This window comes from Bos mutus, chromosome 19 (genome assembly GCF_027580195.1).
Source record: "Bos mutus isolate GX-2022 chromosome 19, NWIPB_WYAK_1.1, whole genome shotgun sequence".
NCBI lineage: Eukaryota > Metazoa > Chordata > Mammalia > Artiodactyla > Bovidae > Bos > Bos mutus.
The window spans coordinates 53611450-53634559 of record NC_091635.1 but is presented as its reverse complement, the minus strand read 5'-3'; the positions used below and the strand labels follow the sequence as shown (position 1 = coordinate 53634559).

General features: G+C 44.3%; 1 protein-coding gene across 8 annotated transcripts in view; it reads left to right on the top strand.

Moving 5' to 3' along the window:
* Nucleotides 1-2673, top strand: part of MSI2 (musashi RNA binding protein 2) — a 403990-nt gene extending 401317 nt beyond the window's left edge. For 7 of the 8 annotated variants that reach the window (XM_070357270.1, XM_070357268.1, XM_070357271.1 and 4 more), the window contains one exon: nt 365-2673. Coding sequence is in view for 2 of the 8 variants with exons in the window: in XM_070357271.1 (XP_070213372.1) it covers nt 365-426 (62 nt within the window). In the remaining 6 variants the exon portion in view is untranslated. The remainder of the gene's footprint in view (nt 1-364) is intronic. The other variant, XR_011461308.1, reaches the window with a different exon arrangement.
* Nucleotides 2674-23110: the final 20437 nt, after the last annotated feature.

Genomic DNA, 23110 nt, shown 5'->3' with positions numbered 1-23110 from the left:
ACTCTGCAGTTCACCGTTCCAGCTGCAAACCCAGCGTGACCACATCTGCTGACCCCAGTTTCCACCATTGCCTCAAGAACTCTACCATAGTGTATCGAATCAGCAAATTAGCAAGCCAGCAAAATGAGCTACAGAGCTGCCCTCTTTCTCCCCAGCATCAAGCTTGGCTCAGGCTGTGACCCCAGTCAGCTGTTATTAGCCTGGCCACTTTCAAACATCCTCAGTAGCCCAAAGTAGTCATACTCTGAAAATGCTGGTTAAAAAGTTCAGAGTAAACAGTATGCCTGCCTGACATTGCTTCTTTCTCCTCCCACCCCGACTTTGTGTTCTCTTCCGGACGTCCTCGACCTCCTGTGCCCTGCAGAGCATACCTGGATGTCCAGGCAAGACTGGGCGAAGTTTCTGAGTGGCCCTTTATTTAGGTGATGTCATCAGACCTGTTCCCCCACCAGCCTCACTCCCCGTCCCAACCAGAGATGGCTCACTTCGGATCGAGGGTTGACTGCATCTCATCATCTCACGAATCTGCTGTAATATAAGACAACAGCTTTTAAATGTGTATATATCCCATGATTTTGGTTTTGTTTTGTTTTTGTTTTTCTTGATGGTTTCCCTCCCTCTTCTCTCTTCCCTCTTCTCCTTTTAAATCTCTTTGAATCACATTTGGTAGTGATTTTGACTTAGTCCAGTAGTCATATAGCTTTAATATCTAGTTAAAAGCTAACCATAGTATAATTGTTATATTAAGGTATTATTTTTTTCTTAAAACAATTTTTTTTTTGGCTTGTTTAATTCTGTTCTCACTTTTCAAGGATGCTGAGATGGTAATATTACTCTGAATATTTTGGTATCAATTCTGAGACTGTATGAATTTTCAGGCGGAATTTGAGCACACACAGAGAAGCGAGGTTGTGAAGTGCCGAGCGGGAGGTGGGCATCAACTTTCTACTCTGCATTGTATAAGAAGTGAGATGTAGTAGGCTAATGAACAGACTCTATAGCGGTTCTTTTTTTGTGGCGTCTCTTTGTTAACCTAAGTATATCTATTTTCGGCAATAAGGTAAGGACGACAATGTTTTGCGTGTCCTCCTTTTCTATAAGTGCTTTTTTTCTGTTGAAAGAGGTGATATTATAAGGTTTTTTGCAATTGTGAATTCTAAAAAAGAAATGTTGTAAATACAATTCCATTAACTACATAGAAACTATTAAGAAAGAGAGAATCAAAAATATTTTTGTGAGGGAGTCGGTCCCAGGCAGTTTGATGCTCTGTGGGTGGAGGAGGGGAGGAATGGTAACCGAGTCAGTGACTGAGACGGATGAACACCCAGCTGCCAGGCCGACCCCAGGACAGGTTAGAACACTGTTTAGCTCCTCTTGTCTGTGTGATAGACCTAAGAACTGTATTAGTGTCATACCAGCATATTAACCTCTCGTCTGTGCACAGCTTCCAACGTTACCGTCTAGTTAGATTTTTATTTAAAATATGAAAAACTGCTTTTCCCAAGACGTTTTTTAAAAACAAAGCTACAATTTTAATATTTAACATATTTAATGTTTCAAAGCACACCAGGTTTGGCTTGGGTGGGGAGGGGTGGGGGGACATTCTTTTTCAGTCTTAATTTTTAAATATTTGATCATTTTCTATTGTCCAATCATTTCAGCACCTCCAAAGGTCCCTAGGACACTTTGCCTCTCTCCTCCCCCTGTCCCCCCAGCCGCCCCCCAGCTCCGGGGACCCATGGGCCAGGAGTGGATAAGCCTGCATTAATGAAATCTTTTCTCCATTCACTTTCTATTTACCAATTAGGAAAGCAACCTTTTGGTTTATATATTTTTTTTAATACCTCAGTGCTGCAAGTATCACCAGAGAGGCTATGAAAGAATTTTTTTTTTAATTTATTGTAGATGTAAACAGAATTTTAAAAAGTAAAAAGTATAAACATCGCTGCACTGTGACTGGTGGGAAAAACTGACCGTTTCCTGTTTGCACATGTTTAACATTTGGCTGTTATAATATATGGTCCTCGGTTGGGGAAAGATACTTATGATGAAGGATATTTTTTAATTTAACTTTTTTTTAATATTGGTAATAGGTCGGCAACAGCAACTATAGAAGTACAACTCAATAGATGGCATTAAAACATATTGTAGTGTGGATATATATTTTTTTCTTTTTTAAAATGTGATATTGACGTTTTATTAATATTTTTTAAATTGTTACGTTTATAAATTTGGTACTTAAGGCACAGCCAGTATGAGACACTGAATGCGACATTTATTATAAAGAGCTGCTGCACTCCTATTTTTATAAATTTTACTAACAAAGTAGACTAATGTAGACATTCACAGACATGGTAGGGTAAAAGCATCTTCAAGCAAAAGGCTCCAAAATGCTAATTCAGAAAGAAAGAAAAAAAGCCTTTTTCAATTCTAATTAAACAGAAACATCTTTTTTTTTTTTTTAAATCATGTTCTTTGTTTTTTCCAATAAAATGTTAGGTTGTTTGGTGAAGGTTTGTTTTTTTGTTTGTTTTTCCTTCTTTCTTTTTTTATTTCCAAACAACCAGGTTAAGTAAAATGCTGGGCGCTTTTAAAATATCAAAACTTGTTCAAGTAATAAAATAACAAAATAGAAGTTTTATTTAAAAAAAAAAAAAAAAAAGAGACAATAAATTCCCAGAAATTCAGTGTCTAGACTAGGGAATTTAATTACTATTTTGTCCATGTTGGTGATGTACTGTACTAGCCTTCCTTTCTCTGCATCCCCCATCACCTCATAGAAGACTCTTTGTTGATCATTGTCTGTTAATACTGTATAAAATGGCTATCTTGTAAGCGTGCTGTCCTGGTACTAGTGTAGTGACTTTTTTTCTCCTCTTTCTTCTAGTACATATTGATAGGTATAACGTAATTAAGGTTTAAAAAAATTAGACATAGTTATTCAGATTTAGGACCAGTAAGGATAGAACTTTCTCTTATTTATGAAAAAAAAATGCTAATAATTTTGGGGCAGTTTTTTCCTTTCATTTTTTTTTTTCAATTTCAAGTTTTCATTTTATTTTTGCTGATCTGATGTGGTTTCAACTAACCCAAGGTCTCACGATGTTCAGATGCCGGTAGACTCTACGGCGTTTTGTAGATTCCCACCCCACCGCCCCCAGCTGTGAAGGGGTGTGCCATACTACCTTAAATGCTAATGCTAGATATGCAAAACTGGATTTTTTTAATTTATTTTTTAAAAGAGGGAGGCATGGTATATTAAAATGATTTTACTAAGAGAAAAAAATATTTTTTTAAGAATGCTCAGAAGAAATTGATAATCTGTGTGAATATGTTTTAGATGTTTATAATACCTTTTGAAGAGACCCAGTAGCCCATAGCACAAATCTCGTGGAAATCTGATATGTTTTAATGTGGCTACCTAGGTTAAGGTTCACATTAGTCCCCCACTCATCTAGAAGTCCATTTTGAAAGATTTTTGTAAATTATTTTAGCACTGATGTTCAGCCTTGTCTTTGTGTCAGTTAAGCTCAATGGCGAACATGGGAACCACCTTCCGCCTTCCCTGGGGGAGAAACCCTCTTGGCTGATGGCTTTTCCCCGGAATCATAAAGCAGCCACCGGGTGACTTTCTGGCTTCTAGATCCATCTGCCTGGGGCCCCCAGACTCCTCTCCTCCCACTCGGGGGAGAGTGGGCACATAAGCTCCTGGACCGATTCCTGGTTCTCCCTGGACGTGGAGCTGACGGGGATGACCGAGTTCTGGGTCTCCTCTCCAGGAGCTTGCACCCCTGGTCTGTGGCCTTCCTCACACCCACTGGGAAAACCAGACAGCCTCACTCTATCCCAGTCGTTCATGGGCTTGATTCAAACGAAGTCCCAACAGGCCTTTGCGTTTCTCTCCTTCATAACCTTCATCTTAATTTGAACTCGTAGCTTGGACTTTAAGGTAGCATGGCTCTATTGCTGTCAATTTAATGTTTCACTGCACAGCAATTCACAGCCAGTGAATGTTACACACATCTTGCTAGACTAGTATAAAAATCATTGGGTAATTGTTGGTTCTAATGACCTGAAAGGTGTTCAGTTTTTGTTTTCAATTTTGTTTTGGTTTTGTTTCTTGTTTTTTTTTTTTTTTTTTTTTTTTGTTTCTTTTTCATTTGGGGATTTTGGGAAAAAAAAAAAAATTTTTTTTTTTTGGTTCCAAATAGAAAAACAAAACCTATTTTGATCTTTAGTGCAAACGAGGGCTAGGGACTTAGCCACCACCACCCACCCACACTGCTTCATTCTGCCATTCACTCACTGCAGCATAATCAAGAATAAAGCAATATAGTTTACTACATTTTTTTAATTGAAGGTCAGCCATGCTTTCTGTATTATATTGCATATGAAATTGTTTACAAAAGAAACACTAACTCATACTTCTCTCTATTGGTTGGGAGTGGCTCACAGGGACAGAGGGAGGCTGGGGAGTTGGGTGGGGAGGGAAGAATGTTTTTCTTTCTTGAATGTGCTTCGCAAGCCAGGCTATCTTCCAAGGAAGGCTGAAGCAGGGTTGGGGGTTGAGGGCGGGGGCAGAGGGACAGATGCAGGCAAGCACATGGAAGAGAGACACTGGCAGGCTCCCCCCACCCCTCTCCACCCGGCCCCCCACTCCAAACAAAAAGAAGCAGAAGTCAGCTCAGCCCCGTCCTGAGCACAGACACTACCCAAGGAGACGCTGTACGTTAAGCAATACTTTAATACCGTAATGTTTGTTTTCTTTCTTTTTTTTAAACAAAAAAAAAAAAAAGTAAATAAACTAAAACAAAAATATATACATAAAAACCCACCCCTCTGGGGAAGCAACCTGAATCCAAACACTTGGCTATCAAATAATCAGAATGTATTGTCTCAGATAGGAGTTTGTTCCTAGGAGGAAGGGGCACGTGGGGGGCTGGGGATGGAGACTGAGAGACAAAAGTTTCCAGAGCCTTCCAGAAGGCTCTCTGCTACTGTATTCTGTACATACTGTACCATCCTCTGTGGAATCTGTGAGTGTCCTTTGAGTAGCGTGGGCTAGCCAATCTGCCGTTCATGGTGTGTTGTAAACTCGGAATTCCATATGTAATAGGATGCAAGTCTAAGCGTTTCATGTGGACATCAATGTATCTAAATAAAACTTTCCCTAGCACTGTGGCTGACCTCACCCTTACTTTTATACTTTAGTATGAAACTGATGACAACTTTGGTAGTGAGTATTTTTTTTATATATATACATATATATGTATCTATATATATATATATCTCAAGCATCTTTCAGGTCTTTGTGTGTGGCTTTCTTAAAGCCCTGTTGTAAAAAATTACTATGTGGATGGCAGTCTCTCACATCACAGATGTGGAAAGTATAATTTTATATTTGTATTTTCAAATAAATAAGTTTGTGAAAGGTTTCCATCCTCTACTGTGGTCCAGAAATCAATGTGTTTGTCTGACAAAAATAAAATAAAATAAACTGTTTTGAACAGAGTTGTTTGATGTTCTTTCACGTATGGACAGGAAGACCCTCTGGAGTAGGAAATGGCAACCCATTCCAGTATTCTTGCCTGGAAAATTCCATAGACAGAGGAGCCTGGTGGGCTCCAGTCCATGGGGCCACATAGAGTTGGACACTACTGAGTAACTGAACAATACAAAACAATACCCATGTGGAGGAGGGCTCGGTGGGAGAGCGGAGCTGGGGATTGGGGAGGGGAGGGTGTCACTGGTCACACCTGCCTTCTGTCACCCTGATCTTGGGTGGCCTCAGCCTGCAACTGCTTGAAGCAAGGCCTAGATTGCCAGCCAGAGACTGAGGCCAGGTCACGGTGGTGAGAGCGCCGGATCCTATCCACTAGACCCAGTGGTCAGTGACAAGGGCCCTGGCCCTTCGGCTTTGCTGAAAAGAATTTCCACAAAGATGGAAGGTAGTGTAGCAAGTATAGTATTTATCAAGAGGGGAAACACACACAGTACATTTGGGTAGACACACGAGCGGACTCCGGGAGAGTGAGTCTCTGAGTCGCATCCTCATAGCAGTTTGAATTACTATTGTTGCAGGAAGGGGGACCCCTTCAGGGCCCGAAACTGGGTTCTTATCTAGCACCCGGAAATGAATTGCCCGAGGAGACACATGCGCTGACAAGGCAAGAGATTGTATTGGGAAAGGGCACCCGGGTGGAGAGCAGTAGGGTAAGGGAACCCAGGAGAACAGCTCTCCCACGTGGCTCGGGTTTTATGGTGATGGGATTAGTTTCTGGGTTTCCTTAGCCAATCATTCTGACTCAGAGTCCGTCCTGGTGGTGCAGCCTTGTTCAGCCAAGATGGATGCCAGAGAGAAGGATTCTGGGAGGTGAGCGGACAGGTGGTGTCTCCTTTTAACCTTTCCCGAACTCTTCCAGTTGGTGGAGGCTTATTAGTTCCGTGTTCCTTACCAGGACCTCCTGTCGTAAAACAACGCATGCAAATGGTTACTATGGTGCCTGGCCAGGGAGGGCGGTTTCAGTCAGTGTGCTTCCCCTGACACTATTATGGGGTATTTCTTCCAGTTTCCTCTAGCCAGTCATTCTAATCTGCCTGGTTCACAGTCCATATTTGGTATATCTCAGGATCCTCCCACATGTGCTTACACATCTCTTAGCTAAGATGGGTCCTACCGCAGTGGCATCTGGGTAGAGCATCCATTCACACGGCTCCTCTTCTGGCCTGCAAGGAGCCTTTTCTGTGCATATGTGGTGGTGGCGGCAGGGGGGAGGGGCAGTCCTCCTGACTTTGGGAATGAGAGGTACGTGGCCTGGGGAGGGCCCAGCCTTTTCCCTTAGTTGTCCTGCTATTCTCGTCTTGGAGTTTGGGTCAGTAGAGAATGAATCTCCAATTGCTTTACCCTGAGGGGGCCCATCTGCCTCCTACGTCAACCCCTCAGCCGGGTCACGGGGCCTCCAGCATAGAAGCAGCCCTCACCCTGTCCCCAGGGAGCCTGTGGAACTTTCGTGTGTGTATGTGTGGTGATTATTTTATTGAAGCATAGCTGATTTACAATGTTGTGTTACTTTCTGCTGTACACACTCATATATATATAAGTATATATATGCATGTATCTTTTCCATTGTGCAACTATTTTACGACGCGATAAGAAAGCATTGCAGTGGAAGACCAGGTAGAGAGCACCTCAGAACCCATGGGTGAGCAGGAAATAAGCACCATGGCCCTGTGACATCGCAGGACTCAGACGGTGGAAGTGTGCAGGAGCAGTTGAGGTGGCTGGCTCACGCAGTTGAGAGCAGTTGAGGTGGCTCACTCACACAGTTGAAGTGGCTGGCCTCAGTGAGTTCTCAGCTGCCTGCAGGAGAAGGCAGTGAACCAACTTCTGTGTCTCTTGAGTAGGGGCTGAAGGAACCTTGCGTTTGCCCTCGAGGAGTTCAGAGTTTTGCCTAATGACATGAATGTTGTAGAATCAGAAAGTTAGAGATGTAGAAACAGATACTTCTCATGGCTGAGAGAAAACAGAATTAAGATTTAGTTTGTTGAGGGCAAGTCCCAAGACCTGGTGGGAGCAGTCAAGACATGATCTAAACCAGATCTGAGCCAGAGGGATTTCTTGGCTTTTAGAGTGATTTGTCGGAGAAGGCAATGGCAACCCACTCCAGTACTCTTGCCTGGAAAATCCCATGGATGGAGGAGCCTGGTGGGCTGCAGTCCATGGGGTCGCAAAGAGTCGGACATGACTGAGCGACTTCACTTTCACTTTTCACTTTCATGCATTGGAGAAGGAAATGGCAGCCCACTCCGGTGTTCTTGCCTTGAGAATCCCAGGGATGGGGGAGCCTGGTGGGCTGCCATCTATAGGGTCGCACAGAGTCGGACATGACTGAATCGACTTAGCAGCAGTAGCAGCAGCAAGGTGATTTGTAAGCAATGAAGTATAGGTTTGTAGCTGCTTCCTCAAGACCTTGAGTATAAGCCATAGTCCCCAGGGCATGTCTTCTGTGGATCCCTCTTCCAATTTCCTGTCTCCTGTTTATTCCAGCTTTATCATATGGACATTTCTGCTACACCAAGTGCTGAGAAAAGATGGTAGAAGGTTCCTCTCTTTATTTAAGCCTGGAGACAGGAGAGTTTGGTATCTAGCCCACCTCTTGTGTGTCCAAAGGCAAAGCCTCAGCATTCTGCAGTGTTTTGTTAAATTGAGGACAGGAGAGAAGGAAAGTATAACATAAACCCTGCTGTCCCACAGAAATGGAAGACCTGTAAGAGCGTATTTGAGAAATGGCTTCCTAGCATTCTGAGAGGAATGGGCCAAAGACATGGAAAAGATCATTTTCTCAGATCATTTTTGATTGCTCAGCCCAAAACCTAGTCCGAAGCCTAAGGAGAGAGTGGGAAGCAGGAGCACCAACTGCCCATGTTTTCCTGATCAAGGAGGGCAGGTGATTTGGGTATGGTTCTACTACTGCTTTGGAGAAGGAAATGGCAACCCATTCCAGTATTCTTGCCTGGAGAATCCCATGGACGGAGGAGCTTGGTGGGCTACAGTCCACGGGTCGCAAAGAGTCGGACACGACTGAGCGACTTCACTTTCACTACTACTGCTGAGTGGCAGAACTGAGAACCCAGGACATCCTGCCCCTGGGCTCAAGCCTGGTAACAAAGGTCAGTTACCAGTGTTGAGTATGCCTGGTTGCCTGAGCCCATGAACTGTACCCCAAAAGAGGCAGAAAAATATCAATCACAGAGAAAACCAAACTTCAGGGAGGAATAGAAAAATACATAGAATAGGAAGCTAAGCGAAAACTTGGAAAAACAAGAAATGCCACTGTTAAGATAAATACAAGTATAATAAGCAAAGTAAGGAATTTGGTCAAGGGAATCCATCATTATCTAACAAATGAGAATGGATTGAATTTGCTGCCACTACAAAACAGAGGGATGTGTTTAGAAAAGCAGAACCCGGCAATGTGCCATCATGAAAACTCACTTAAATGATAAAGAAAGATGAAAACAAAGGGGTGGCAAAGAGGAAATAGGCAAATGCAAACAAAAAAGGGCACGAAGTGAAATGCCAATATTAGACGAGGGTGGTATTTAACTTTGAAAGCACTCCACAGAGTATTCTGTAATGATAAAAGACTCTAGCTAAAGAACTGGGGAATTCCCTGGCCATTTAGTGCTTAGGACTCTGAGCTTTCACTGCCAAGGAGATTCTAGTACACCTTTCTCAGAACTAGATATTTTCAACAGACAAAAATAAAGACATGGAGGAATAATGCAATTAGCAAAAGATCACATAGCATCTTTTAAAAAAATGTACATTTTTGTTTTATATCCATATGTACAACAATCAATACTCAGCCAAAATAATAAATATTGTTATTTTTAATTAATTGTGAACAATAATTACTAATACTAATATTAATTAACTTTAAAAAGTAGCAATTTTATAGTGTACATTCCTTTATCATAATCCAATAAAATTAGAAACAAAGTATGGCTATAACCATTATAGTTCCACAGTAATTAAGAAGCACAATGCCATACATCCCATCCTTGGATCAAAGAGGAAAATTAAAGAAAACATAACTTGTCTAGAAAGCAGCAAAAAACGCACATTATACATGAACCTATCAGTCAGTTGAGTTCAGTTCAGTCTCTCAGTTGTGTCTGACTCTTTGCAACCCCATGAATCCCAGCATGCCAGGCCCCCCTGTCCATCACCAACTCTCGGAGTTCACTCAGACTCATGTCCATTGAGTCAGTGATGCCATCCAGCCATCTCATCCTCTGTCATCCATGAACCTATAACACACAGCAAAAGCTGTACTCGGGAAAATGCATAGCTTTAAAATGCCTTCAGTGGAAAAATGGTATATTGTTATTCATCTTAACCTAGCAAAAAGTGCCTAAAAAACTAGAATGATGCAACTGATAGAAGCTGAAAGCTATAAAATAGAAAACAACAAAGGCATAGAAGGGATAAATAACTCCAAAAGTTGGATATTTCCTAATGCCAATAAAATAGACAAATCATCCTAAATAAGAGAGAAAAGAGCAAAAATAAACAACATAAGGAACAAGAAAGGAAACAGCCACAAGTAACAGAAAAGAATACTTATGACAACAAATCTAAAAATTTTGATGAATTTGAAAATTTCCTATCTGCTATATAAGTTACTGAAACTGGTGAGATGTAGAAAGTCAAAATAAATTTAATACTGAGAAGATAGCAAAAAAGTAATTAAAGATATAATATTGAAATATAGACTAGGTACAAATGGGTTTACAAATGAGTTTCATCTAACTAATAATTCCAATGTTTTTGAACTATTTAAGAAGATTTTAAAAATATAAAAAGCTCTTCTATCTGTTTTATAAAGCTAACATAGCTTTGATGTCAAAACCCAATATAGATATAAGACCAAAAATACATCTACAGACTTAGGAGCTCAGATGCAAAAATTCTAAATACAGTGTTCTCAAAGAAAATCCAGCAATATATCAAGAGTGTAATATACTGTGATTAAGTACCATTTATTTCAAGGTTGCAAGATATTTCAATACTAAGAAAACTATCAGCATAATCTGTTACATTGGCAAGATAAAGGAGAAAAAATAGGATCAGAACAGTATGCTCAACAAAGTATTTGAAAATATAATGGTTATTCCTAATAAAATCTTGGAAAGTTACAACAGAAAGGAATTACATACTATATAAGACTATCTACCCAACCCAATGGCAATTATCCTCAGCAGTGAAACACCAAACCTATTTCAATTAAAATAAGACACTTGTAGAGCTGCTGCTATCACTGTAAGTATTTAATATTATCTTTGAGGATCTAGAGAAAACAATAAGATAAAAAAGTCATATAAACATTAGGAGGAAAAGATAAAGATACGACAGTATTCCTAGAAATTTCAAGTTTTTAGAAAACACATAAAAATTGCTACTGAGATTGGTGTAAAACTTTGGTAAGGCGACTGGCTATAAGATAAATATACAAAAATCAGTTGAACTTCTATCCAATAAGAAGTACCTAATATTGAAAATAAAAATATATATTTAGGGATAAATTATATAAGAAAAGAATATAATCTGTAATAAGCAAATTATAAAGTACTATTAAAGACCATAAGACAAGATCTGAAAAAATGGAAAGATCACATTCTTGAATGGAGAGATATAAAACATCAGTGCTCCCCAATTTTATATATACTGTACTGAAAACACAATTATAAAAACCATTACAGAATTTTTAACTGTTTAAATAAATCTTCAAGTTACAAAAAAGAATAAATGACCCTCAAATAGCAAGAAAAGTATTTAAAAGGATAATAAATGTTATCTGTATTACTGGATGTCAAGATTACCTAAGTCACTTTACTCATCAGTGTGGCAAAAGTTCAGAAAAAGTCAAATAGATTAGTGAGATAGAATTATTTATCCAGAAATAGATCTTGTATATAGAAGAATTTAATAGCGTATGATTAATGTAATGAGTAGTTTAATTTTGTTGAAAAAGGATAGATTACATAATATAGAATACAAACACAACTGGTTTTTCAATGAGAGCAAAATAGAAGTTGACTTCCAACTTACATTATTCATAAAAATAAATTCCAGATGGATTAAGGATTTAAATGTAAAACTTGAAAAAAGATTCTTGCAAGAAAATCTGCATCATCCATTCATAATCTAGGGGCTTTTAACCTAAAATCCAAAAGCCATGGAAGAAAATATATTATAAAAACCTTTAACACTAAAAACCCTAAACTTTACATGTGATAAAGAAACTTAAATTTAAAATAGACCAATGACAAATTTGGGAACAAAGCATTTTTTCCCAATGTAGAGGACAAAGATTAGTATACATAGAGTTCATATGAATTGATAAGACAAAGGCAACCCAATAGATAAATGGGTAAAAGACAGGAATAGGTGACTTGTGGAAGAGTCAATCCAAATGGCTCAACCTACGAAGCATGTGAAAACATGCTCAAAATCACAAATAAAGTGGGAAGTAAAATAATTTACTCTCATTAGTCTGACAGAAAGTGCGAGGAGCTATAGTACTTGTTGGAAAAGATCCTGATGCTGGGAAAGACTGAGGGCAAGAGGAGAAGGGGAAGACAGAGGATGAGATGGTTGGATGGACATCACCGACTTGATGGACACGAGTCTGAGCAAACTCTGGGAGATAGTGAAGGACAGTGAAGCCTGGCATGCTGCAGTTCATGGGGTTGCAAAGAGTCAGACACAATTTAGTGACTGAACCACAGCCATATAGTACCTACTGCTATAAAATAAGGGTTTTCCTTGTGGCTCAGACGGTTAAGAATCCGCCTGCAATGTGGGAGACCTGGGTTCAGTCCCTGGGTTGGGAAGATCCCCTGGAGAAGGAACAGCTACCCACTCCAGTATCCTGGCCTGGAGAATGCCATGTACTATACAGTCCATGGGGTCACAAAGAGTCGGACACGACTGAGCAACTTTCACTTAGGGTGCTAAAAAGCTGCTGCTTTATGTTGCTGCTTTATACAGCTGCTAAAAATGTCGTGTTTAGTCTTTTTGGAAAACTTGTAGAGCCATCACAGGGATCTTGAGGAATATTTCCCATGTCTTCTTCAAGAGGCTCATGGAGACTGCCCAACCAGAAGTGCATTTTTAATAGCTCCCTCAGCTTCTCTGGGCTTCCCCGGTGGCTCAGTGGTAAAAGAATTCACCTTCAATGCAGGAGACCGCCTGCAATGTGGGGGATGGAGACGTGGGCTCGATCCCTAGGTCAGGAGGATGCCCTGGAGAAGGAAATGGCAACCCATGCCAGTATCTTTGCCTGGGAAATCCTGGAACACCCAACTTCTCTCCTCATCTTCCCTTTCAAAATCTTGTAATGTGGAGAAATGACTATATATTATTTCTGAATGTTTTATATTCTGCCTTCCCTTAAGAAGAAAGTTAAGACTTCCCCATCTCTGCTCTTACATTATATATCTCTGCTCTTACTATATAATATTATAAAGACACTTTTGCCAAGGTCCTCTTTTTTATTTTAATTAATTAATTATTTGTGGCTGTGCTGGGCCTGTTTCTTAGTTGCTGCTCAGGCTTTTATCTAGTCGTGGAGAGCGAGGGCCACTCTCTAGTTACGGCGTGCAGGCTTCTTATTGCGGTGGCTTCTCTCGTTGTGAAGCACAGACTCTTAAGCGCTCAGGCGTCAGCAGTTGGGCCACGTGGGCTCAGTAGCTGCCCCCAGCCCTGGGGGTGCTCTAGAGCACACACTCAGCAGTTGTGGCTCACAGGCTCAGCTGTCCCTCAGCACACAGGATCTTCCTGTGCTGGGGATCAAACTTGCATCTCCTGCACTGGCAGGCAAATTTTTTTCCCACTGAGCCACCAGGGAAGCCTCTCGAAGATTCTTATCACTTCCAATCAATTTTTCTTTGATGATCAGAACTGATTACATAATAGCTAGATGATTCATCATCTCCTCTACATCCTGAAAGACAGTGAAAGTGAAGTCGCTCAGTTGTGTCCGACTCTTTGCGACCCTATGGACTGTAGCCAACCAGGCTCCTCTCTGTCCATGGGATTTTCCAGGCAAGATTACTGGAGTGGGTTGCCATTGCCTTCTCCATGGGATCTTCCCAACCCAGGGATCGAACCCAGGTCTCCCGCACTGCAGGCAGACGCTTTACCATCTGAGCCACCAGGGAAGCAAAATTAAAACTGTTGAGCAGGTCGAAAGCAACAGTTGGAATAGATGCCTCTTTGAGAGGGTCCCTCATCTGCCGATGCCCTCCAGCAACTCTCTGAAGGTGGCTGTGGGTCAGAGCGCCCCCGCTGGGGAGAGGAAGAGGCTTGGGGCTGCACCAAGCCGCCAGGCTCTCCGGCTGCCCTTGCCACCTCTCCCGCAGGTTAATTGCTGTGACATGTCAGCGGGCACTCTCTGAGGAAAGAACAGGAGAGCCAGCCCACAGTATCCCAGCTTAACAATCACTGCTGATTAAGAACTAGTTACAGAGCAATGAAGATGGAATCCTGCATTAACCAAATGACCCTGTCCATGGCCAACCCATGGCAGTGATTATGAGAGCATCACTTACAGCGTCAGCAAATGTTAACGGCTGTTTGAGTTTCTGGGAGATTTACGGGGTAGTGACAGCATTTGGCTGGTTGGGGCTGCAGCTCTGTCTCCTGCCCAGACCTTCCTGTGTGTTTACAGGTTCCTGTGGCCTCACGGCTTAGAGTGGCCCAGCTCTGCTGAACACTCTGGCTTGTGTAAAGTTGCAATTTATCATATTGCCAATTTTCAGAGAATCTGAATTAGTTCAGCTACACTTCATGCTGAAACTATCCTGAATGTAATTTAATCTTTCTTTAATGATTCAAAAGGTGCTTTGACGTCTTGCACTAATCAGAGTCATGGCTATGAATATCAGTACTTGATATTGAAGAAATGTAAAAATGCGCACGAGAGACTTAGGTGAAGGGGATTATGGAAAGCAGCATGTGTGGCTATTTCTGTGAGGGCATAGGAAGGTTGGTGTGTGTCCAGGGTCTGTGGAAACGTGGTGTCATAGGAAGTCTAACCCGATTGAGGTTGACGTCACCACTGTCAATGAATGACCGTATAAAAAGCTAGCCTTTCTTCTGAGTGCCTGCCTGTTCCCACACCCTCCAAGGAGCATGGCATCTTTGCCAGTCTGGGTCTCAGCTGTGCAGATTTGGAGTGAGGGGAGAACTGTCCTGCCCAAGACAGGAGCCCCCGTAACAGACAAAAGAGAAATGAAATGATGTGTAAAGGGAGGGGTGGGGAGAAAGACAAGAGCCGGCAAGAGCTGGGATTAGAAGGAGAAAGGAGAGAGCAGTAACTGTGAAGTGCGTGTGTGCATGTGTGTGTGTGTGTGTGTGTGTGTGTGTGTGTGTGTGTGTGTGTAGTGTGTCTGTATCTGTGTGTGTGGGTAAGAAATGAGACAACAGCACCTCCCTCGTTAGGTTGCTCTAAGATCTATGTAGCCTTCCAAGCTCGCTTTCTCTCTCAAGAAAATTTAAATAGAATCGTCATTTGGAATTTTTTGAAGCACCTCAAGAAAGATTTAAGTTGTCTTTCCGTAAGTTCTGACTGTAGATATTTCCTTGAACACACCCGCAAGGGGAAACAGGGGCGAGAAGTCAGAAGCAAGAAGTTCTGATTTGTAAGGGCTGTAAAGCCGGGCCTCTTGGGGCTGGAGACCGTCCTCGCCGTGCCCGCAGAGGTGGGGCCCGGCTAGGTCAGGCAGGCGGGGCAGGGCCAGCCTGGGAATCCAGCCTGAGAGCTCCTTGAGCCGGCCCCTCTGCCCGCTGTCCTCGTACTCCAGGCCCTGGAAGACACAGATGTGCCGCATGTAGGGGCAGGACGGCAGGGCCTGCAGACCGAGACAGGAAGGAACTGCAGCCGCTCGGAGTCCTAGGGGCAGCTGCATCTACCTCTGTCTGGCATCCTTTTCTTCTCCACTGGGAAGTGAGGCTCTGTGTCCAAGCTGAGCCTACAATAATCAGGCAGCTGGTGTGGGGCTCTAGGGGCAGCTGATGGTTCAGGGCTCTGATACCAACGGTCCCAGTGGTCCCAGCTCTGGGGAACTGCAGGCCAGAGTGAATCTCGTTCTTTACCAGAGCCCAACTCCTACCCCTGCCTGCTCCAGCCCTGCCTGCCCCCTCCCACACGGATCAGTGGTCTGTGGGCCTGAAGGCTTCCCAGCCCACAGGGTGTGCCAGGCTCTGCTGCGCCCGGAGACCTGCCCCAGTGCCCTCCCCCTGCTGACCTTTTGCCTGCACCTCTGCCAGAGCCTCCAGTGACCTCTCTCTGCCCACCCCTCAACAGCTACCCGAGTGGGCATGCAGCACTACAAGCCCGACCGTGTCCCTGCTCCTCAAACATATTACTGCCCTTTCCGATGCCCTCCAAGAGGTTGTCATGTGGGTATTTGGGAAATCTGTGGGCCATCCTGGTGGTCACAGGGCACCACTGCCCCTTAGCAAACAGGGCCCAAGCTGTGGATGCCATGATGTGTAGGACAGTCCCGGATAAGGATGACTTGACCTGGGTCCCACACAATGTGGGTGCTGCCTCAAAGGGTCCCCCAGGATATCCATGTAGATGAGAAACCAATCTGTAGTTATCTGGGACTTTGGTCTACTTTTGTTTTACAATCCGCTCCAAGTATGTTTTGCAGAATTTCAATTCACAGCTTTGGCAGGAAGGTAACGACTGTGCAACAAAGAGGAGAGCATGCTTTGCTTCATTCAGAAGTTTACCAAGCACTTCACCGGTTCAGAGAAGCGAGCCATCGAAGGCCAGCCATCAACCGGTCAGTCTGCATTTGCAGTGTCACCTGAAGGGTGACTACACGTGTTAGTGCGTCTGACCGCTTGGGTACATCCTCTGCCGTTCAGTTCAGTTCAGTTCAGTTCAGTCACTCAGTCGTGTCCGACTCTCTGCGACCCCATGAATTGCAGCACGCCAGGCCTCCCTGTCCATCACCAACTCCCGGAGTTCACCCAGACTCACGTCCATCGAGTCAGTGATGCCATCCAGCCATCTCATCCTCTGCCGTCCCCTTCTCCTCCTGCCCCCGATCCCTCCCAGCATCAGAGTCTTTTCCAATGAGTCAACTCTTCCCATGAGGTGGCCAAAGTACTGGAGTTTCAGCTTTAGCATCATTCCCTCCAAAGAAATCCCAGGGCTGATCCCCTTCAGAATGGACTGGTTGGATCTCCTTGCAGTCCAAGGGACTCTCAGGAGTCTTCTCCAACACCACACTTCAAAAGCATCAATTCTTAGTGCATCTGACCGCTTGGTCACGTCCTCTGCCGTAGTCTTTCCCAAATGTTTATATATAAAGTTACATCATTGTATTATAAATCACTTACCTTACAGTTTTCTTTTATAAATTGAGCATTTTATTGAAGGCTTTTGAAAGCACATATGTACAAAATTGTATGATCTGAAGTTTTTTTTTTTTTTTTTTCATGCTAAAGGAGGCAATTTTTTATACAAGGGGACGGGAAGTCTAGGTGCAGGACAGCTTTCACCAAGAATTGCAGTAAAGATCATATCTAAAAGAAGCAAAGGATGTGTATGAATGGGTAAGTTTGATGAATTTGTTGTTCGATGAGGTGGTTATGGGGTGTGTTGCTATGATGATAACTGTCCGGCCTCCAGTCTTCCTGAAGTGCTGGCAAAGGCAGGAATCAAGATCTCTCTTGAGGGTAGCTCAGTAGTAAAGAATCCGCCTGCCAATGCAGGAGACACAAGAGATGCAGATTTGATCCCTGGGTCAGGAAGATCCCCTGGAGTAGGAAATGGCAACCCACTCCAGTATTCTTGCCTGGAGAATCCCATAGACAGAGGAGCCTTGTGGGCTACGGTCAAAGGAGGTCACAAAAAGTCAGACAGGACTGAGCAGACACACACAGTTAACAAATGTTGATGTCCTATTCACATTGATCAATCCCCCACCTAAAGTTCTGTAGTACATCACCATCAGCTTACCCCACTGCTTAAAATTCCTCCGCCTTTTGCCTCGAGGGTGTTGAATCCAATCTCCCTCCTCTATTGCAATAGTCTTAACTCAATTTCAGTAGTCTTGAATAAAATCTTCCTTGCTCAAAAAAAAAAAAAAAAACTTTCTGGAGGAGTTAAACTAGCAATGATAGCTAGACAGAGAAACACATCATTTAGTCATGAAAGCAGAGACCCAAAGAGAGTCTCCAAGCCACAGTTCATCTCATGGGGAAAGGAAGTCTCACACAGTAAACTTTAAGTGTTGTAGCCTCAGGCAGGGCATCTGTAAGGTGCCAGCGCGTGCAGAGCTCTGCACCCAGGCGTTTCTAGATTCTCATCCTGCAGAGAGATGAGTGAGCCATCCTTTCTTAGTTGTCACAGTTAAACATCAGCTCCGACCAGCCCCACTTGCTCTGACTGATCAAGTGCCAGGCAACCTTCTGATTATAACTTGCCCCCCAAGGTAGTCCTGGATGATGTCCATGAGCTGGCCCTCTGCAACTGTGCCTCCATTTGAGTGCTCAGTGAGGGAGCAGAGAGGGGTCTATTTGGGGTGCTGGGGACCCCAGGTATGCTACTCTGAGAGCCCAGGCCTGGGGTGAATTCCCTGAGGCAACACCTGTCTCGCTGTGATGCCCGCTCCCACCCCCAGAGCCCCAGCTCTCACACGTCCTCTCACTGAGGGCCGTGCTCACTTCTACCTCTGGTTGTGGGTTACATGTCTATTTCTCTCCCGCCTCTGGGCAAGTGCCAAGACTTATCTGAGTTTTCCAGTCCCAGCAACTGGAAACCTACCAGCCCAGCTATGAACAGTTCTGGACGCATGCTGGACCCAACGTGAAATCTGGGGATTGGATGGATCAATGGACCACCTGGCCATTTAGCCCACTCATGGACACGGAGCTCTGAAGCATTTCCTGCTGCCTTCAGGGCCCGCTGATGGCTTGCATGCCTGCAGCCCTTTCTTGGTTCGGCTCAGTTGGGAGGCTCTTTGAGACTGTCCAGTCCTGTATATATACATCCTGTTCCATGCAGGCTTCAGAACCAGCCACTCTTGCGTCTCAAAAGCCCGCTTTGTGACCTTGGGCAAGTTACTGAACCTCCCATCACCCCCTCTGCTGCTCCAGTGAAACAGAAATCATGCCCCCAACTGTATCAGAGATGGAGTGGGTGTTTCTATAGCTCACAGACTTTGGTGTAAATACTTTTCAGAATCTTCCATTGAATGGCCCCCAGCTACAAACTCCTCCTGCCCCACTGCCCCCTCAGCTCCATCCTTCCCCCTCACCTGGGACCCCTACAGCTATGCTCCTGTGAAGAAGCAAAGGGCTCCTTTATTCGCCTCTCTCTTCCCCCTCTCCCCTCCCAGGAGCCTCCAGGATGAACCAACTCCACCTTCAGTTCAAGAAGGTGGCGGGGGGTGGGGTGGGGGGCCTAGACCTCCATCTGGAGCATGAAGGAGACCCCTTCATGTGTGTGAGCTCCACACGCACAAAGGAGACCCCTCCCTGAAGCCTGCTCCCCACCCGCCCGCTTCCACCCACACGGCAGCTGGCTTCCAGGGGAATCAAGTGACGGCCGGACTCCAGGGAACCAAGCGGGTGAGACCAGTTCTGCGGGGTGATCCAGGGGGACAGAGAAGCCCCACGGCCTGGGAGCTCAGCGGGGTGGGGGGGGGGTGGTGGCAGGTAACCAGTGGTGGGCCAGACAGTCCAGGGGATAACAGTCTGCTCCTCTGCTAAAACAGGCCCTGACGACCATCTCCTGGTTCCCGGCTCCCATCAGGCTTCTGGAAGCTGCGGATGACCTCTGTCGTGGTCGCTCTGCACTCTAGGGAGTGTGCCTGCTCGGGGCCTCCTTTTACTTGGCCCCTAGTGGCTCCATGCTGCCCACCTGCCCATCTGCCCTCCCTCCGTCTCCTGACTCCTTGTGGTTTCCCAGTACGCCGTGCAGGGCCTGCTCTGCGTCCTGCAGCTCAGGTTGCCCGCTCTGCCTGCAACACCCTCTTTCTGCCGTGCCCTCTGCCACCTAACGCACCTCCTCATCCCTCTCTGCGCTGCTCTAAGTGGGGGCCTCCAGGAAGCCTTCTAGAAGGAATGGATAAGTGCCCGCGTCCCAGGCTCCCACAGCCCCTGTGTTCCCTTCTGTGACGGCAGTGAGCTAACAGCCCTGAAACGGCTGACCTGTCTGAGCTCCTGGACGGCATCATGGCATGTGTCTTCCTCTTTTTTTTTGGCTGCACTCGGGCTTCCTTGTGACCTGCAGGCTTTCACTAGTCACCGTGCCTGGACTTAGTTGCCCTGCGGCCTCTAGAATCTAAATTCCCTGACCAGGTATCGAGTTTGCATCCCTGGCACTGGAAGGCAGATTCTTAACCACTGCACCACCAGGTAAGTCCCATGAGTCTTCTGCTTCTGAGTCTCAAACTCTAGCACAAAGCCTGGCCGCTTGCTACTTTTTTAAGATTCTACTTAGAAATTCCCTGGTGGTCCCATGGTTAAGACTCCCCAGGTTCCACTGCAAGGGGCACAGGTTCGATCTCTGGTCAGGGAACTAAGATCCCACATGCCACACAGTGTGACCAAATGAGTAAATACATTCTTAAATAAATAAAAGCCAAAAACTCTGCTGTTCAGTAGGTACACCACAAATAGATGTTGAATTGAACCAATTTTGGTAGACGCTTCATTGTTTTTCCCAAACAAATCTCACCAGACTGAGATTATACTGGAATTTATATATTGGTGAATCATGCCTATGCAGTTTGATTTTTTTCTTTTTGGGGGTAACAGTTTTATTGAGATATAATTCATATACCATCCAATTCACCCATTTAATTTAAAGTGTATAATTCAGTAGTTTTTAGTGTCTTCACAGAGTTATGCATTACCATGACCAATCTTGATGAAAGTGAAAGTGGAGAGTGAAAAAGTTGGCTTAAAGCTCAACATTCAGAAAACGAAGATCATGGCATCCGGTCCCATCACTTCATGGGAAATGGGGAAACAGTGAAAACAGTGTCAGACTTTATTTTTCTGGGCTCCAAAATCACTGCAGATGGTGACTGCAGCCATGAAATTAAAAGACGCTTACTCCTTGGAAGGAAAGTTATGACCAACCTAGATAGCATATTCAAAAGCAGAGATATTACTTTGCCAACAAAGGTCTGTCTAGTCAAGGCTATGGTTTTTCCTGTGGTCATGTATGGATGTGAGAGTTGGACTGTGAAGAAGGCTGAGTGCCAAAGAATTGATGCTTTTGAACTGTGGTGTTGGAGAAGACTCTTGAGAGTCCCTTGGACTGCAAGGAGATCCAACCAGTCCATTCTGAAGGAGATCAGCCCTGGGATTTCTTTGGAAGGAATGATGCTAAAGCTGAAACTCCAGTACTTTGGCCACCTCATGGGAAGAGTTGACTCATTGGAAAAGACTCTGATGCTGGGAGGGATTGGGGGCAGGAGGAGAAGGGGATGACAGAGAATGAGATGGCTGGATGGCATCACTGACTTGATGGACGTGAGTCTGGGTGAACTCCGGGAGTTGGTGATGGACAGGGAGGCCTGGCGTGCTGCGATTCATGGGGTCGCAAAGAGTCGGACACGACTGAGCGACTGATCTGATCTGATGACCAATCTTAGAACACTTTTCACTACCCCAAAAAGAGACTGCATACCCACTAGCAGCCACTCCCATTGACCCCCTCGCTCCATCCCCTGGCTACCACTAAGCTAGTTTCTGTCTCTATATATTCATCTATTCCAGAAGTTTCTTATAAATGGAATCATACAATACATGCTCTTCTGGCTGGCTTCTACCACTAAGCACAATGTTTTCCAGGTCCTTTCCTGTTGTAACACGTGTCCGTACTCCGTTCCTTTTGATTACCGAACTATATTCCATTGTGTGGATGCACCAAATTTTATTCATCTGTTGTCTGCTGATGGACATCTGGGTTGTTTCCACTTTTGAGAGCTATTATAAACAACTTGCTTTTTTTGAATGCTAGAGATATTTTTTTTAATCTTAAAATAACATCAGATTCACAGAAACAGTTTTGCAAGAATAGTACAAAGAACTTTTTTTGGACTTCCCTGGTAGCTCAGAAGATTAGAATCCACCTGCCAGCGTAGGTGACACGGGTTCCATCCCAGGTCTGGGAAGTTTCCACGTACACAGAGCAACTAAGCCCATGCACCACAACTCCTGAGCCTGTGCTCTGGAGCCCTCGGACCGCAAATGCTGAGCCTGCATGCTGAAACTGCTGAAGCCCGAGCACCGGGAGCCTGTGCTCTGCAGTGAGAGAATCCAACGCAATGAGAAGCCCGTGCCCCACTACTAGGGAGCTGCTCTGCTCTCCCCAACTTGAGAAAGCCCATGCAAATCAGTTAAGACCCGGTGCAGCCAACACTAAATAATTTAATTAATTAAAGAAGAACCTTTTTAGAGAAACCACTGCAATGAGAAGCTCACACGCCACAAATAGAGTAGCCTCTGCTCACTGCAACCAGAGAAAGCCTGCACACAGCAATAAAGACCCAGCCCAGCCAAAAGTAATTGATAAAATAACATTTATATAAAATAAAAATTTTAAAAACGTTGCTACTAGAAAAGTTAAAATTGCATATGTGACTCATAAAAAGAACAAAATAAATAACTTTTTCCTTTCACCGTATGAGAATGAATGGCTAGCATCATGTCCCATCACTACTAGTAACCCCTGTGCATACACACAAACACACAATCCTTTAGCACAAATTCCCCACAACAATGACACTTTCCTACGTAATCATAAAACAACCATTAAGTTACGATATTAACACTGATTTATTTCTACCAGACAATCCAAGTTTCACCAGCGGTCCCAGTTAATGTCCTGTACTGCAAAAGATTGGAGAAGGCAATGGCACCCCACTCCAGTACTCTTGCCTGGAAAATCCCATGGATGGAGGAGCCTGGTAGGCTGCAGTCCATGGAGTCTCGACTGAGCGACTTCACTTTCACTTTTCACTATCATGCATTGGAGAAGGAAATGGCAACCCACTCCAGTGTTCTTGCCTGGAGAATCCCAGGGACGGGGAAGCCTGGTGGGCTGCCGTGCACAGAGTCGGACACGACTGAAGCGACTTAGCAGCAGCAGCAGCATTGCAAAAGATGAGTCTAGGACTCTGCATTGCATGTGTCATGTTTCATCAGTTTCCTTCCTGACCTCCACACTGTGGAAGATTATGGGCAAGTTGTTCTGCAGAGTCCCTCAGTTTGGGTTTTCTGATGCTTCATGATTCATTTCAGGCAATACCTTTTAAGAAGAATTTCACATTAAGTAATGCTATGTTTTCTAATGTATCTTATCAGGTGACACAAAATTTCTAATCGTCCTGTTACTATTATGGTTGTTCAGTCACTCAGTCATGTCTGACTCTTTGCAACCCCATGGACTGCAGCACACCAGGCTTCCCTGTCCTTCATTATCTCCCAGATTTTGCTCACATTCATGGCCATTGGGTTGGTGATGCTATCTAACCATCTCATCCTCTGCTGCCCTCTTCTCCTCCT